The sequence below is a fragment of the Salvia miltiorrhiza genome, chromosome 3 (genome assembly GCF_028751815.1).
Source record: "Salvia miltiorrhiza cultivar Shanhuang (shh) chromosome 3, IMPLAD_Smil_shh, whole genome shotgun sequence".
In the NCBI taxonomy this organism is placed as follows: domain Eukaryota; kingdom Viridiplantae; phylum Streptophyta; class Magnoliopsida; order Lamiales; family Lamiaceae; genus Salvia; species Salvia miltiorrhiza.
The window spans coordinates 36,880,702-36,894,260 of record NC_080389.1 but is presented as its reverse complement, the minus strand read 5'-3'; the positions used below and the strand labels follow the sequence as shown (position 1 = coordinate 36,894,260).

The window sequence follows — 13,559 nt, the reverse complement described above, 5'->3', positions numbered from 1 at the left end:
TTCGCATAATATATTTGCTATATAAACACTGCTTGTATTAATTTACTTCAATTTTCCAATAAAGGAGAACTTTGTTGGATATTTTAATACCACAAAGAATCCATTAATTGAATTAAATCCTTTTCAACACCAAATGGTTTGAGCTGTTATATCTTATCTCTTAACAGAATAATGACTTAGCCACAAAAGTATAACCCTAATCACAAAACTATATTGTTCGCATAATATATTTACTAATTAAACACCATTTGTATTAATTCACTTCAATTTTTCAACAATAACTTATAGAGGTGGTCTTGGGTACACCGGGGTGTACCGTACAACTAGATTGCACCTTCACTTAGATTTTGACATCGTACCCTGATTTGAACCCTATATCCTGACCCAAACAATATAAATAATACTATTCTAGATATGGGTCAACCCGGTTATACGGTACACCCGGATGTACCCGAAATTTTGTGTAACTTATATTAGTAAAAACATACGGGAAAAATTAGTAATTTACTATGAAAATCCAAATATTTATATACTCCTTCCATCATGTATATATAAAAGTAATTGTAATTTTCTTTTTTTGGGTGTTCACAAAAAATAATCATTTTCTATTTATGGACACTACTCCATAATAAATTACCATTCATATATTAATTTATTTACCCATTCTACCACATGATGAGACTCGATCGCAATACAATTAATTATCATTATTAACACTATCTTTAAGATATGTCATTTTTAAGTTCAAATTAAGATGAGGTTATTTATCCACCCATAATATACTTAACTATTTTTATTAAAACGTGTCACTCTTTTCTATGAGTACTTTTATAGGACGGAAGGAGTATATAATTAAAGAGTACAAATTTGGTAAACCCTAGTTCTAATTCTCACGACGTCAAATATAGTCAAATACACGAGACGTACGTCTACTGTAGTCAATTCTCACGAAACTATAAAATTAGACAATCCATACCATTTCAACAAAAATAGGTTTATATTTATTTATATGAAAAAAAGTGTGCTCTAATTAATAGTATATTTATTTTATTTTATTTTTAAAAAAACATCTAACTACCGCCAATTAAAAATTATAGTTTTGCACTTACAACTTATAATCTGCATGGTGACTCACTATATTTGAAATCTTGAAGCAGTGATTACGTCTGTCAGCATGACAGCAGCAAGTCCAATATGAATGCATGAGCTAATGTGAATGCCCTAAACTGGTTTATTGGGCAATTATAAATATTGTGACAGTGTTTAAGAGTAATTATCAGTTTCCGCGTAGAGAGATAGATATACATAGTCTGCGCAGCAGAAGAAAAATAGGAATGAGAGAGAAAGAGAGATAGAGATAAGACTCACATATATATATAGAGAGAGAGAGAGATCCGTACAAGCAACGTGAAGGACGAACATCGCCAACTATTTTCCTTTGTCTAGCTAAGACGAAATTCAAATTTTCACACCATTTTCCATTTGGTTGATTTTTTAATCTTCAAAATCAAACTTTTTATATTTATGTATATGGATCATAGTCAATTTTCCCAAGTCCAGAATCCGTATGTTGGCGTGAGTGTCGAAACGGGTTTGGGCTGCGGGGATCGGAATCCTCAATGGAGCAGCGAAGAAACCCGGGATTTGCTGGCGATTCGGGGCCACCTCGACCCGACTTTCATGGAAACCAAGCGCAATAAGCTTCTCTGGGAACTGGTTTCGACCCGGATGAACCAAATCGGGTACAACCGGACCCCGATCCAGTGCAAATGCAAGTGGAAAAACCTCGTCACACGATACAAGGTATAAAACTTATCCAAGTTATGTTTTTCTTCATTTATATATTAATGTAACAATTTATTTAGTTAATCCCTTCACATAATATCAGTTTTCTGTTGAGTGAGTGTAGAGAGAGAGAGAGATTTGATGGAGATTATATATGCAATAAATATTAATTTGTGTTAGGGATGTGAAACAATGGAAGAAGTGGAGATGAGAGAAAGGGCATTCCCATTTTACAATGAGATGCAAATCATATTCAACGCGAGAATGCAACGAATGATGTGGCAGGAGGTGGAGGGCGGCGCCATCTCTCCGCAAATGGTGTCGAAGGCGGCGAATTCAGGCTGCAGCAGCGGGAATTCATCGCCGGTGGTGGATGGATTGAAGGAGATGATGGAGGAATTCATGAGGCAGCAGATGGAGTTGGAGATGCAGTGGATAAAAGCTTATGAGGAGAGAGAGGAAAGGAGGAGAGAGAGGGAGATGGAGTGGAGGCAGAGAATGGAGGCGTTGGAGAGTGAGAGGCTGATGATGATTAGTTGGTGGAGAGAGAGAGAGGAAGAGAGGAAGATGAGAGAGGAAGCTAGGGCTGAGAGGAGGGATGCTCTTCTTACGGCTCTCTTGGACAACCTCACAAGAGGAGCCATCTAATGTAACCATTTGCGACCAACCCCTCTTCTATCCATTTTAATTAAATTGGGTTCTATTAATTTCATGATTTCCAAATTATACTACATGTACATGTTATTTACATATATAACATGTATTCGGATGGGATTTTATTTGGTAGAAATAAATTATTATTTGAGGGTCGTCTTGTTCTTGGGAATGTGCTCATGTAGCTACTAATTATGATGAATATTAAGTACTATTAGTGTTTAATTAATTTCATGTTCTAGTTTGGAATGTAGCTAATTATGAAGCAATTAATGTTAACGTTGAATTCTTATTCATGCTGTTAATTATATGAGTTTACTTGCTTTTGGTTTTAATTCGAAGGAATTCACATGTTATATGTAATATAAGATATGTAAATGAAATGAAATGTTCTTAATATATATATATATATATATATATATATATATAGGGAGAGGTTCAAATAAGAACCACTAAATAAAATTAGAACGGAGAACCATTTTAAGCCATTCGATCATCAAGATCTACGGTGGATGCATAATCTTGGTGGATGAATGCAGATCCTGGGTTCGAATCCTGAAGGGAGCAAAATTTTTATTATTTTCGGATGCATTAAATTTAATAGCGAATGCATTAATTTATATAGCAGATGCATTGATTTTAATAGTTCTTATGTTCTCACGATAAGTGTGGTTCTCATTATAACCACACCCTATATATATATATATATATATATATATATATATATATATATTTATATATATATATCATTTCTAATACCAAATTTTTAGTTCCGGCAACACCGCCATGATTCCGTCCAACACAACCTCTCCCATGCGTCCGAAGATTTCTTCCAATTTCGATCCACCGATACCACGAAAGCAAATTTCCAATACGGAGAAGGAGAACACTAGGGTTTTGGAAAACCCTAAAGCTGCCATGAATCTTTCGAAGATACCTACGACTGTGGAGGAGACTGCTATCGCCGGAACTTCCTCCGCGACTGACAACCCCAGGAATGACAAATCTACGATGACTCTCAAACCTACGTTTGCTGCTGTTATGGGTCCGTGTTCGGCACGCAAACCTGATATTCCAGCGCATACTTTTTTCACACTTAAGCTAGAACAGCAAGGGAATGAGGTTGCTTTCAATATCCCTTCGACGCTATACCAGAAGCAGGTCTCGGAGTTTCAGCACGCCCTCATTGGACGGCTTCTTTTGCGCAAGGGGGATAAGCCGAGGCCAAACTTGGTGCTCAAGCAAGAGTTGCAGAATACTTGGAACATTCAGAAGCCTTGGAGCCTTATTCCCATGGGAAAGGGATACTTTACTCTAAAATTCTCATGCGAAGACGACAAAATCAAGGTGAAAAAACAGATGATTTGGGACCTTACAACAGGTACTATTCGGATCCGTGAATGGGTCAAGATGTTTGATCCTTATAAAGAAATTTCATCACTTTGCCATGTGTGGGTCAGAATCTATTATCTTCCTGTAGAATGCTAGTATCCGGAGATTATCACGGGAATCGCACGGCATATCGGCCTTCCGCTAAAACTGGACGCTGCATCTGCTCATGGGGAATTTGGCCATTTTGCTAGAATTCTAATAGAAGTCGATCTAGCTTTACCTCTCCCTGAGACTCTATTAGTCAACTGCGATGAAGGATTTTTTACGTGGAGTTTAGTTATGAGCAGCTGCCACTATTCTGTTCCCGATGCAAGATTACGAGACATTCTATATCTAAATGCAAGAAAGGAGAAACCAAGGAACATGGCGATAAAGATGTTGTCAGGAATAATGATAAGGAGAATAAGAAGGCAAAGCAACAACAAGTTAAGAAAGACAACCAGTGGAAGGCCAAAGAAATTGAAGTGGATGGCCAGAACAAGAACGCTTTTGGTTGTTTATCCCCAGGATGCAGCGATCAACAGGATCAAGATGACATATATGGTCCGGATTTATTGGAGAAGCTACTCGTTGATAATAAATCGGGACCGGTTGATGCGGATTATGAAGCGGATGGAGGAGATGATTCGGAGGAGGAGGCTTCGGATGATCCAGAGCATTCGGATCATAGCCAGGAGAATGAAGAAGAACCACTACAAGAAAAATGAGTATACATGACACTGCATACATGACGCTTTTTATGAAAAAGCGTCATGTATGAGCGCCTTTTTGGTATACATGACGCTTTTTAAAAAAAATGTCATGTATGCAGTGTCATGTATAGAATACATGACACTGTGCTGACACTTTCAGTAAAAGCGTCATGTATGAGCGTCGTTTATTCATAGTATACATGACATTTATTTCAAAGCGTCATGTATGTGCGCTAATTTAAATGTTATACATGACATTTATTCAAAATGTCATGTATTTGATTGAAAAAACTGTCATTAATTGTAATATTCTTGATATTTGGTATAAAAGGTCAACTATATTTAAAACAAGTGTCATATATGTACATTAATTTAATTTCTATATATGATACTTATACATACCATCATGTATGTCATTATAAAATCGTCATTAGTTATATTATTCTTTATACAAATTTTAAAGCTACAAGAAGTAGTAAAAAAACTGTCATATATTTTTCTTAAATGCAATTTTTTGAAGAAAAAAATAATTAAAAACATTGCATTTTTGTGAAGTAAAAACTGAAATGCAATGAAACATTGTTGACTTTTTTCCATCAAAAATCATGCTCAACCAACTCAACAAAATTTGATAAATGAAAAAAGGCACACAATAATAATAATATTTTTGTTATTATTATTATTATTATTATTATTATTATTAAACAATTATTCCTTTTTAAAAAAATCATTTAAATAAGTATAAGTAAACTAAAGTTTAATTCTTAACTTTGCTCCTCATTTCCCAAACCCAGAATCCCCACCCTCCCCTCCCCTCCCCTCCCCATTACAGCCTCTGCCCGCCGCCTCTCTCCCTCACTTCTCACACTCACGGCGGCTGCACGCCTCACGCCTGAGAAGCCACCGGCGCCGCCGCAGCAACTGGTGCTCGCTGCAGCCTCACGCGAGCAGAGCAGCGGCAGCAGCATCCCGTGGCCCTCATCTCGCCGTTCTCCAGACAACTCCAGCCTCCCAGCAGCAGCCTCTCGTCGCCCTCATCTCTTCGGTGTCTAGGGTCGCCGTCGGCCGTCACGCTCACCGCCTCCACGAATCCATCCTCCAGTTCACGAATTAAGGTAAAATCCTAGTTACTTAGGGCTCGATTTGGCTGCATAGATGTTCTATTTACCTAGGGCTCGATTTGGCAGCATAGATGTTTTATTTACCTAGGGCTCGAAAGAGCAGTGCCCTCTTTGATTTGCATTGAATCGAGGTCTCCGGCCACCATTTTATAACGCGTCGCTCGACCTCCGCCCACCTCCGCCTCGACGTCCTTCTGCCCTGCCGTGAAGATCTGCCTTCACCGGCCGATCTGTACCAGCAGGAATTCAGCCTCCGCCGCTGTCCTTCGCCATCACACCTCCGCCGCCGTCTCTGCAGGGAATCAGCCACCGGTTTGAGGTATGTAATTTCAGTTAATTTTGTTTTAATTTCAGTTAATTAATTTTATTATAAATCAGAAAAAAATAGTATAAATTGTCACTATGAGCTCTCTGAGAAACCTTGATTTTTTTCTGCCTGTAGCTGCCCTAGACTGTAGATTTTGCAGATGGTTTTGTGCTGTCCAGAGCTGATGCAGATTGTTATTTGGTATTTATTTTCTGAAGGAATTTTGTAATAGAAACTTGAAATGTATAGCATAAATAATATGGGGATGAATCTAGAGTCAGTCAAATTACTGTCTCTTTGAGTCCTTATAACTTCACAATTGTAGACCTTCCTATAGATTGATATATGTATTGGGAGAAGTTACAAATAAGAACCACTATATAAAATGAGAATGGAGAACCGGTGAGAAATGAGAATACATGAATAAATCAATAAAATCAATGAACAAAACAATGTAACACATGAACAGCCACATTCAGTTAATGTGGTTGTTCATGTGATACATTTATTTGTTCATGGATTTCATTGATTTTTTCATGAATTTCATGGATTTGTTCATGTATAATTCTCACTTAATCCCAACCCTGTATCTGCTGCATTTCTACCAGGAATTGTATGGTGATGAATGAATAGGGCACTGTAATGAAGAAAAACTCATTTAAAATACGAAAACGTCCTGCTTTATTTCCTACCGGATTGTGTTTAAACTCTCGACAGATTTGTTATAGTTCTCTTTAGCCGTTCTCTGGATTTGTTCGGTTTGATTTCTTGCAAATCAAAGAAGCATAAAGGTTGAGAATGTTTATGTTCATCTTGGAGATTCTGACTGGAAGTTAACGGGAAAGCTCATCCTTACAGCAGCAGGTACTAAATTGAAACTTCTATCTCTTATTTGCAGGATTTTGGTTGTTGAAAAACATATGGAGTAGGGTACTTAATTGCCTTTTGTTTTCCAGGGGTTAGCAAATATTGTTCAATGATGAAAGAGCTCAGCTGTCAAAATTGTGAAGCATACTGAATTTTATTCATAGCTTCATGAAATTCGAATAGGGCTTCCTCGGAATGAAGCTTGTGGAATTGTTTTATAAACTTCTTCAGTATACGTTTTCTTTATCTTTTTAAATTCCTGATTTTGAGTATTAGGCATAAAGTTAGACTTAAAGATCACCACTCTAAACATATTTCCTTTTGTCACGTTTCTAACCGTGAAAAGTTGTCAATGCAAGATTTTGCTGAAATCTGAATATTGGTGTTACAGACATATTTGCAGTCTACAACACTAAGATTAGAGGAGATGAGGGTGAAAAGACGAGATGCAGAGCAATGGATGTCTCGCTGTCTTCTTCCAGAGAGTTTGAGGCAGCGGATACAAATATACAAATGGCAGGAAATTAGAGGTGTCGATGAAGATAATCTGATTCCCAAGGACCTGAGAAGAGACATAAAACATCTCTGTTTAGCTTTTATACTTGCAGGGTTCATCGGGCCAATGTATACGTGTTTTGAGATTCCTATCATTATTGTGTTTTGAGCACTAGGATTTGTGTTGCTGAAGTTGTTACACTTGACATTATTGTTTCATTTTCATCTAAATTAAATATCTGATTCTTATGCAGGTATGCCAAAGAGATTCTTCAAAAAGAAATGCTTTCTCATGTTGGTGTTGGGGAGTACTGTGAGACAAAATCAGCTACATTGTTGCCTCTACACAAGGCGTACCCCGTCATCCCTGCTGCATCGGCCAAAGCTGGCAACGCATCAGCTGATGAGGCGTAAGTTGATGTACATTATTGCTGATAATAATCAATCACTGGAATCCTATTGCTGCTGTTTTTTTTTCATCAAGAAATGTTGTGAAAAATGTAGCTTGCTCTGCAAATCTGGCACCTTAAATCCACGGAAGGCGAAGGGGAAGTTTTGGTGTGCCTACGAGGGGACAACGTGAGAGTTGACAAGGGCGAGCAAGCTGCCTTGGCTGGTGCAGTAGGGATGGTTTTAGCTAACAATGAGGCTTCTGGTAATAAAATTCTTGCTGATCCTCGTGTTCTCCCTGCATCACACATCAACTTTTTCGATGGCCTCGCCCTTTTCTCTTCACACATCAACTTTTCCGATGGCCTCGCCCTTTTCTCCTACATCAACTCAACGAGGTTCGAATCATGAATCATGAATCATGGATCCTATTGAAAGCTTTTTCTGACATGGAGAAGTTCTTGCTTTCTTTGACCTTTCGAAAGCTTCTGGGAACTATTATGACTTGTGGATTTTGAATGTAGGATTCTCTATGAAAAATACTATTATGGTGTAGCTTTTTAGATGTTCATTATGGTGTTGGGAGATGTTGTAAAACAATGGATCTTATTTTGTGGATGTTGGATTATTAGTTGTTATCAATGTTTAAATGAGCATTTTTAGTATGTGTTAGTTTGTTATTTTATATTACAATGAATTCATATTTATAAATATAGAAGCAGGAAAAAATAAATAAAATAGGAAATATTATATTCAAATTATGAAAAAGCATAGATGACGGTTTTCAACTGTCATCTATATACCTAAAATATGTCAAAAAAACGCCCAAAAATGACGGTTTTCAAGCAATTAATGACGGTCAAAAACTGTCGTATATGTTAATATACATGACGCTTATCGGTTTTACATGACGGTCAAAAAGCGTCAAGAAAAAAAAATATGAGTATCATGTATTGTACAATATTTGACGGTTTCAAACCGTCAAGTATAGATACAGAACCGTCAAGAAAACTGATCATACATGACGGTTGTTAACTGTCATCTATACTAGGGGTTATTCTTGACACCACTATACTTGACAGTGCTGAAAGGGCATAGATGACGGTTTTTAGCCGTCATCTATGAGCGTTTTTCTTGTAGTGAACACACTGATGAAGAAGTGGAAGTGGTGTTTGAGGAAAGCTTTCAGAAACAAAATCATGACATAACGGGTGTGCAACAAGTTCCTTCGACACAAAACAACGAGCAAAGGTCAGAGCATCAGCCTAAGAAGAAGGATGACGGTTCTTCAAAGGGAAAGGACAAAGACCAGATGGGGGAGCAGCCTGCTGCGGACACTATCACAACTCCAATGGGGATGACTTCAGTGCAAGGAAATATGGTAGAACATACAGCAGCTGAGGCTATCGCAACTCCGATGGGGACAACTTCAGTGCAACGAATTTTGGAGCATAAGATGAAAGTCGCAAGAGTTATGGATTTTATTGTTACAGAACATCCGAAGGAAAAGGAGCAACAACAGAAAAAACGAGGTCGGCCGCCAAAATCTGAACAAAGGAAAGCTGTTCAGGATGATAGCATCAAAGGTAGGCTAAGAAGGAATGAACAGGCGGCGCGTAAGTCGGAGCAGAGGCCTAGTGCTTCTTCAGAGGACTATATACATAAGCGTATGAATGCGGCTATTGAAGCAGGGCAACAACCGCGGGCTTATACGTTGGAGGATAATAATACTCCAGGTGCTCGTTCAATGAACAATATTGCAGCAAGAAGCTGGGCCGCTGAAGTGGAATCGGAGGAGACTCCGGCCACACATCAATAATTTCTTTAATGAATATTCTTACTTGGAACGCCCGGGGTCTCTCGGATGAATCTAAGCTCATTCTCAAAGAGCACTGTCACTCTTTTTCCCCCATGGTTGTGGGCATTCTGGAACCTAAAATTAAGATTAATAAAGTCCCGACTGGTTATTGGCGTTCTCTCAATCTCATCCCTTGCCACCAGAACAAGAGAGAGAATAAACGTCCGAACATTTGGGTGCTCACTCATCCGGATGTTGTTGCTAACACTATTTTTTCTTCTGAACAGGTGGCAATTATTGACTGTATCTGGAATCGTTATAAGTTTCAGGTGGCTGTGGTTCATGGTTCGAACTCTCATGTTTTGAGACGGAAATTATAGATTGATCTTCTTAGCTTTACTGACGATGCGACGGTCTTTATCGGGGATTTCAATGTAGTAAAGGGAGCTCATGAGAGAAGCAGTGATTGTATGCCGAATGTCACTTCTTGTCGGGAATTCTGTGACTTCATTGCTGATTCTAGTTTTATTGAACCTCCTGCGGTGGGTCTTAAATTTACTTGGTCTGGTCGGAGGTTCATGCCTTCACATGTTGAGTCCACTTTGGATAGAGCCTTAATATCCACGGATTTTGCGGATTACTGGAGCTCTGTGTATACTCAAATACTTCCCCGATTAACTTCTGATCACTCGCTCATTGTTTTACGCTGCTTCCATGCGCTTCATACTGGTCAGCATTTTTTTAAATTCTTACATATGTGGACCCTTCATGAGAAATTTCAGGAGACGGTGCGGATTTCTTGGATGGAGGAGGTCTCTTGTCGTTGCCCGATTTACAAAGTTATGTTTAAACTTAAACGTTTGCGGGGTGTTCTTAAGTCTTGGAATCGTACTGAATTTGGGAACGTTGACATTATGATAGCTGATTCTCAGAGCAAACTTCTTGAGGTTCAATCGCAGATTGCTAATTCGGGATACACTGAAGAGTTGTTTGACGCCGAAGTGTCTCTTCAAGCTAATATCAACAAGGTTCTCACTAGGAAGAACAATCTTCTTCAACAAAAGAGTAGAATATCGTGGCTTAATGATGGGGATCGCAACACTGCTTTCTTCCACACGATGCTCAGGTACAAGAAAAAATCGCACATGATATCTCATCTTTCTATCGATGATGAAGTGGTTTATGAGCAAGAAACGATTGGAAATCATATTATCGATTATTTCACCAAGCTTTTTGAGGAGGATAATCAGGAGGAACTGGATATCACTAATATCGAAGCTATTATTGATGAGGTGGTGGATGAGCAGCATAACGCTATGCTTACTCGAACTCCCGATGAAGATGGGATTAAAGCCGCCGTTTTTGGGATGGACGCTAGCAGCTCGCCTGGTCCGGATGGTTTCTCTGGGAAATTCTTTCAGACTTGTTGGGATATTATTAAACTCGATATTTGGATGGCTGTGGAGACCTTCTTTGAAAAGTCTTACCTCCCTGTTGGATGCAATTCGAGTGTCATGGTACTTTTGCCTAAGAAAGATGTGGTTCACTCGGTCGCCGATCTCAGACCCATTGTCTTGTCTAATTTTTTCTTCAAAATTATTTCTAAGATTCTGGCCAATCGTCTCAGCATCGTTGCTTCTAGGTATGTCAGTGATAATCAATTTGGCTTCATCAGTAGAAGGTCGATACATGATTGCATCATGATCGGTTCTGAGGGTGTTAATTGTATGAAACGATCTGGCAAAGGAATTAACATGGCGTGCAAAATTGATATTAAGAAGGCCTTCGATACCTAGAGATGGGACTTTCTTCTGGCTTGCCTTAAGGTCGGCGGTTATGATGATAAATTCATTAATTGGATTCGCATCATTCTAAACTCGGCTAGACTCTCCATTCTCTATAATAGTCGTCTGCATGGCTACTTCACTTGCTCGAGGGGAGTTCGACAAGGGGACCCTTTGTCTCCTATTCTGTTTGGAATTGCCGAAGACGTTCTTAGTGCACTCTTCAAGAATTGTGTCGCCTCGGGTCATCTCACTCCGATGACTATGTGCAGAGCTCGTCCTTTCCCCACACATCTCTTTTATGCTGACGACATCCTGGTTTTCTGTAAAGCTTCGGAGCAGAATGCTCAAACTATAAAGAATATCCTCACATTCTATGGCTCTATTTCTGGCCAACTTTATAGTTCTGAAAAGTCGCATCTCTATTTCGCGGAGAAAGTTCCTACGGCTCTTAAAAGGTCCATTGGACGTATCATTGACTTCTCTGTTGGATCGCTGCCTTTCAACTACCTTGGCGTGCCTCTTTTCGTTGGTCGGACTCGTGCTTTCTATCTCCGACCCATACATGATCGTATTATTAACAAATTTGCCCGTTGACGTGGAAGACACCTTTCGATGGCTGGGAGAGTTTGTTTGGTTAAATCGGTCATCCAAAGTTCGCTTACTCACTCTATGATGATTTACCGTTGGCCTCGTTCGCTCTTGAAGGTGCTTGATGCTAAATATCGTAATTTCATCTGGACTGGTAATACGGAAAAGCGGGCGTCTTGTCTAGTGGCTTGGGAAAGAGTTTGTGCCATCAAGGAAGAAGGGGGTCTGGGGGTTCGATCATTCACGCTCATGAACAAAAGTTTTCTTATGAAACGTGCGTGGAGCATCATCTGCGGTGATAAATTTGGCTTAGATATTATGAAGCAGAGATATTTGAAAAATTTTGGGCAGGTGAAAACGGTTACTGCTCCTTCTTCCGTTTGGCTTGGTCTTCAGGCTGAGGTTGAGCCACTCATTAACGACTCTTACTGTTATGTGGGAACTGGGGACTTCATAAATTTTTGGAACGATGACTGGGTTGGTTATTCCATTGCTCAAAAGTGTGGTGTCCCTCACCATGTACAAGCTTTTCTTAATTATCCCATTTCGGATTACCTCTATGGGGGTGTTTGGCACCTCACACATGATTTCGTTGATGCCTTCCCGGAAGTGGTCTGCGATATTCTTCTGCTTCCGATAGGAGAGGGGCAAGATGTGAGATTGTGGAAGCCTTCGCTTCGTGAGGAAGTTACTGCCGCTCTGGCCTTTGCGCACCACTGCTCTCGCTTTCCGAGTGTTCGTTGGAGAACCTGGATATGGGAGAATTTTATTCCTACGAGGAGATCCATGATCTGTTGGAGACTAATTCATGGGAGATTGCCAACTTTTGATAGTCTTATTAGGCATGGGTTCATTATGCCTAACTACTGTCCCTTATGTTTGGATTATTTAGAAACCATGGACCACATTTTTTGGAACTGTAGTAAAATTCGTCCCATATGGAAAGAGTTTCTGAATTGGTTTAACCACGGGTATGATACTCATAATTCGGATATTATGAGTATGCTTGTGGCGGCTTGGGGTTATAAATTCAGCTCACAAATTGCGAGCTATTGGAAACCAGGTTTAATCACGATTATTTGGGTCATTTGGATGCAACGTAACTGTTGCATTTTCGAAGATGGTAAGTTTGAAGCTAAAAGGATTTTACATACGGTTAAAGTGGCCTTTCGAGAGATGGAGCAGAATTTTAGACTTGGCTCGATGAAGAACACCTGCGAGGATTTGTTAATTCTCAGGCAAATTGGCATCAAGGGACGTGCTTCTTCGCCGCCGGATTTTATTAATGTCTATTGGTGGCCTCCTCTCCATCAATGGATTAAAGTAAATACTGATGGCTCGACTTTGGGTGCGCCGGGAAGGATTGCAGTTGGGGGCGTTTTTAGAGATAGTCACAGCTTGGTTAGAGGTTGCTTCCATGTCAAAGGTGGTCTGGGGTACGCTTTCGAAGCTGAGTTATTGGCTGTCATCACGGCGATTCAAATTGCCCACCAACGTAATTGGTTTTCTCTTTGGGTGGAATCCGATTCCACATATATTGTTAGTTTGCTTACGTATCGATCTTTGAATGTCCCTTGGCGTTTCTTAGCTTCTTGGAGACGGATTATAGCTTTGTTGGAAAATTTTACTCTCCACATTACTCATATTTACCGTGAAGGTAATAGGGCAGCAGATATCATGGCT

General features: G+C 39.4%; 2 protein-coding genes across 10 annotated transcripts; both read left to right on the top strand.

The window, feature by feature from the left end:
* Positions 1-1,328: 1,328 nt before the first annotated feature.
* LOC131016549 (trihelix transcription factor GT-3b) lies at positions 1,329-2,662 on the top strand. Its single transcript, XM_057945270.1, has 2 exons — positions 1,329-1,803; positions 1,966-2,662. The coding sequence occupies exons 1-2, from the start codon at positions 1,525-1,527 to the stop codon at positions 2,431-2,433; spliced, it is 747 nt and encodes a 248-aa protein (XP_057801253.1). The 5' UTR covers positions 1,329-1,524; the 3' UTR covers positions 2,434-2,662.
* Positions 2,663-5,301: 2,639 nt separating this feature from the next.
* On the top strand, positions 5,302-8,368 carry LOC131016553 (putative cyclic nucleotide-gated ion channel 13). 9 transcript variants are annotated; one of them, XM_057945280.1, is made up of 6 exons: positions 5,302-5,638; positions 5,748-5,963; positions 6,669-6,815; positions 6,908-7,442; positions 7,568-7,723; positions 7,818-8,368. In XM_057945280.1, the coding sequence occupies exons 4-6, from the start codon at positions 7,246-7,248 to the stop codon at positions 7,894-7,896; spliced, it is 432 nt and encodes a 143-aa protein (XP_057801263.1). In that variant the 5' UTR covers positions 5,302-5,638; positions 5,748-5,963; positions 6,669-6,815; positions 6,908-7,245; the 3' UTR covers positions 7,897-8,368. The 9 variants fall into 9 exon arrangements, 8 of the variants coding, with proteins under 8 accessions (XP_057801263.1, XP_057801262.1, XP_057801258.1 ...); XM_057945279.1 differs by having other exon boundaries at positions 5,716-5,963; XM_057945275.1 differs by having other exon boundaries at positions 5,711-5,963.
* Positions 8,369-13,559: the final 5,191 nt, after the last annotated feature.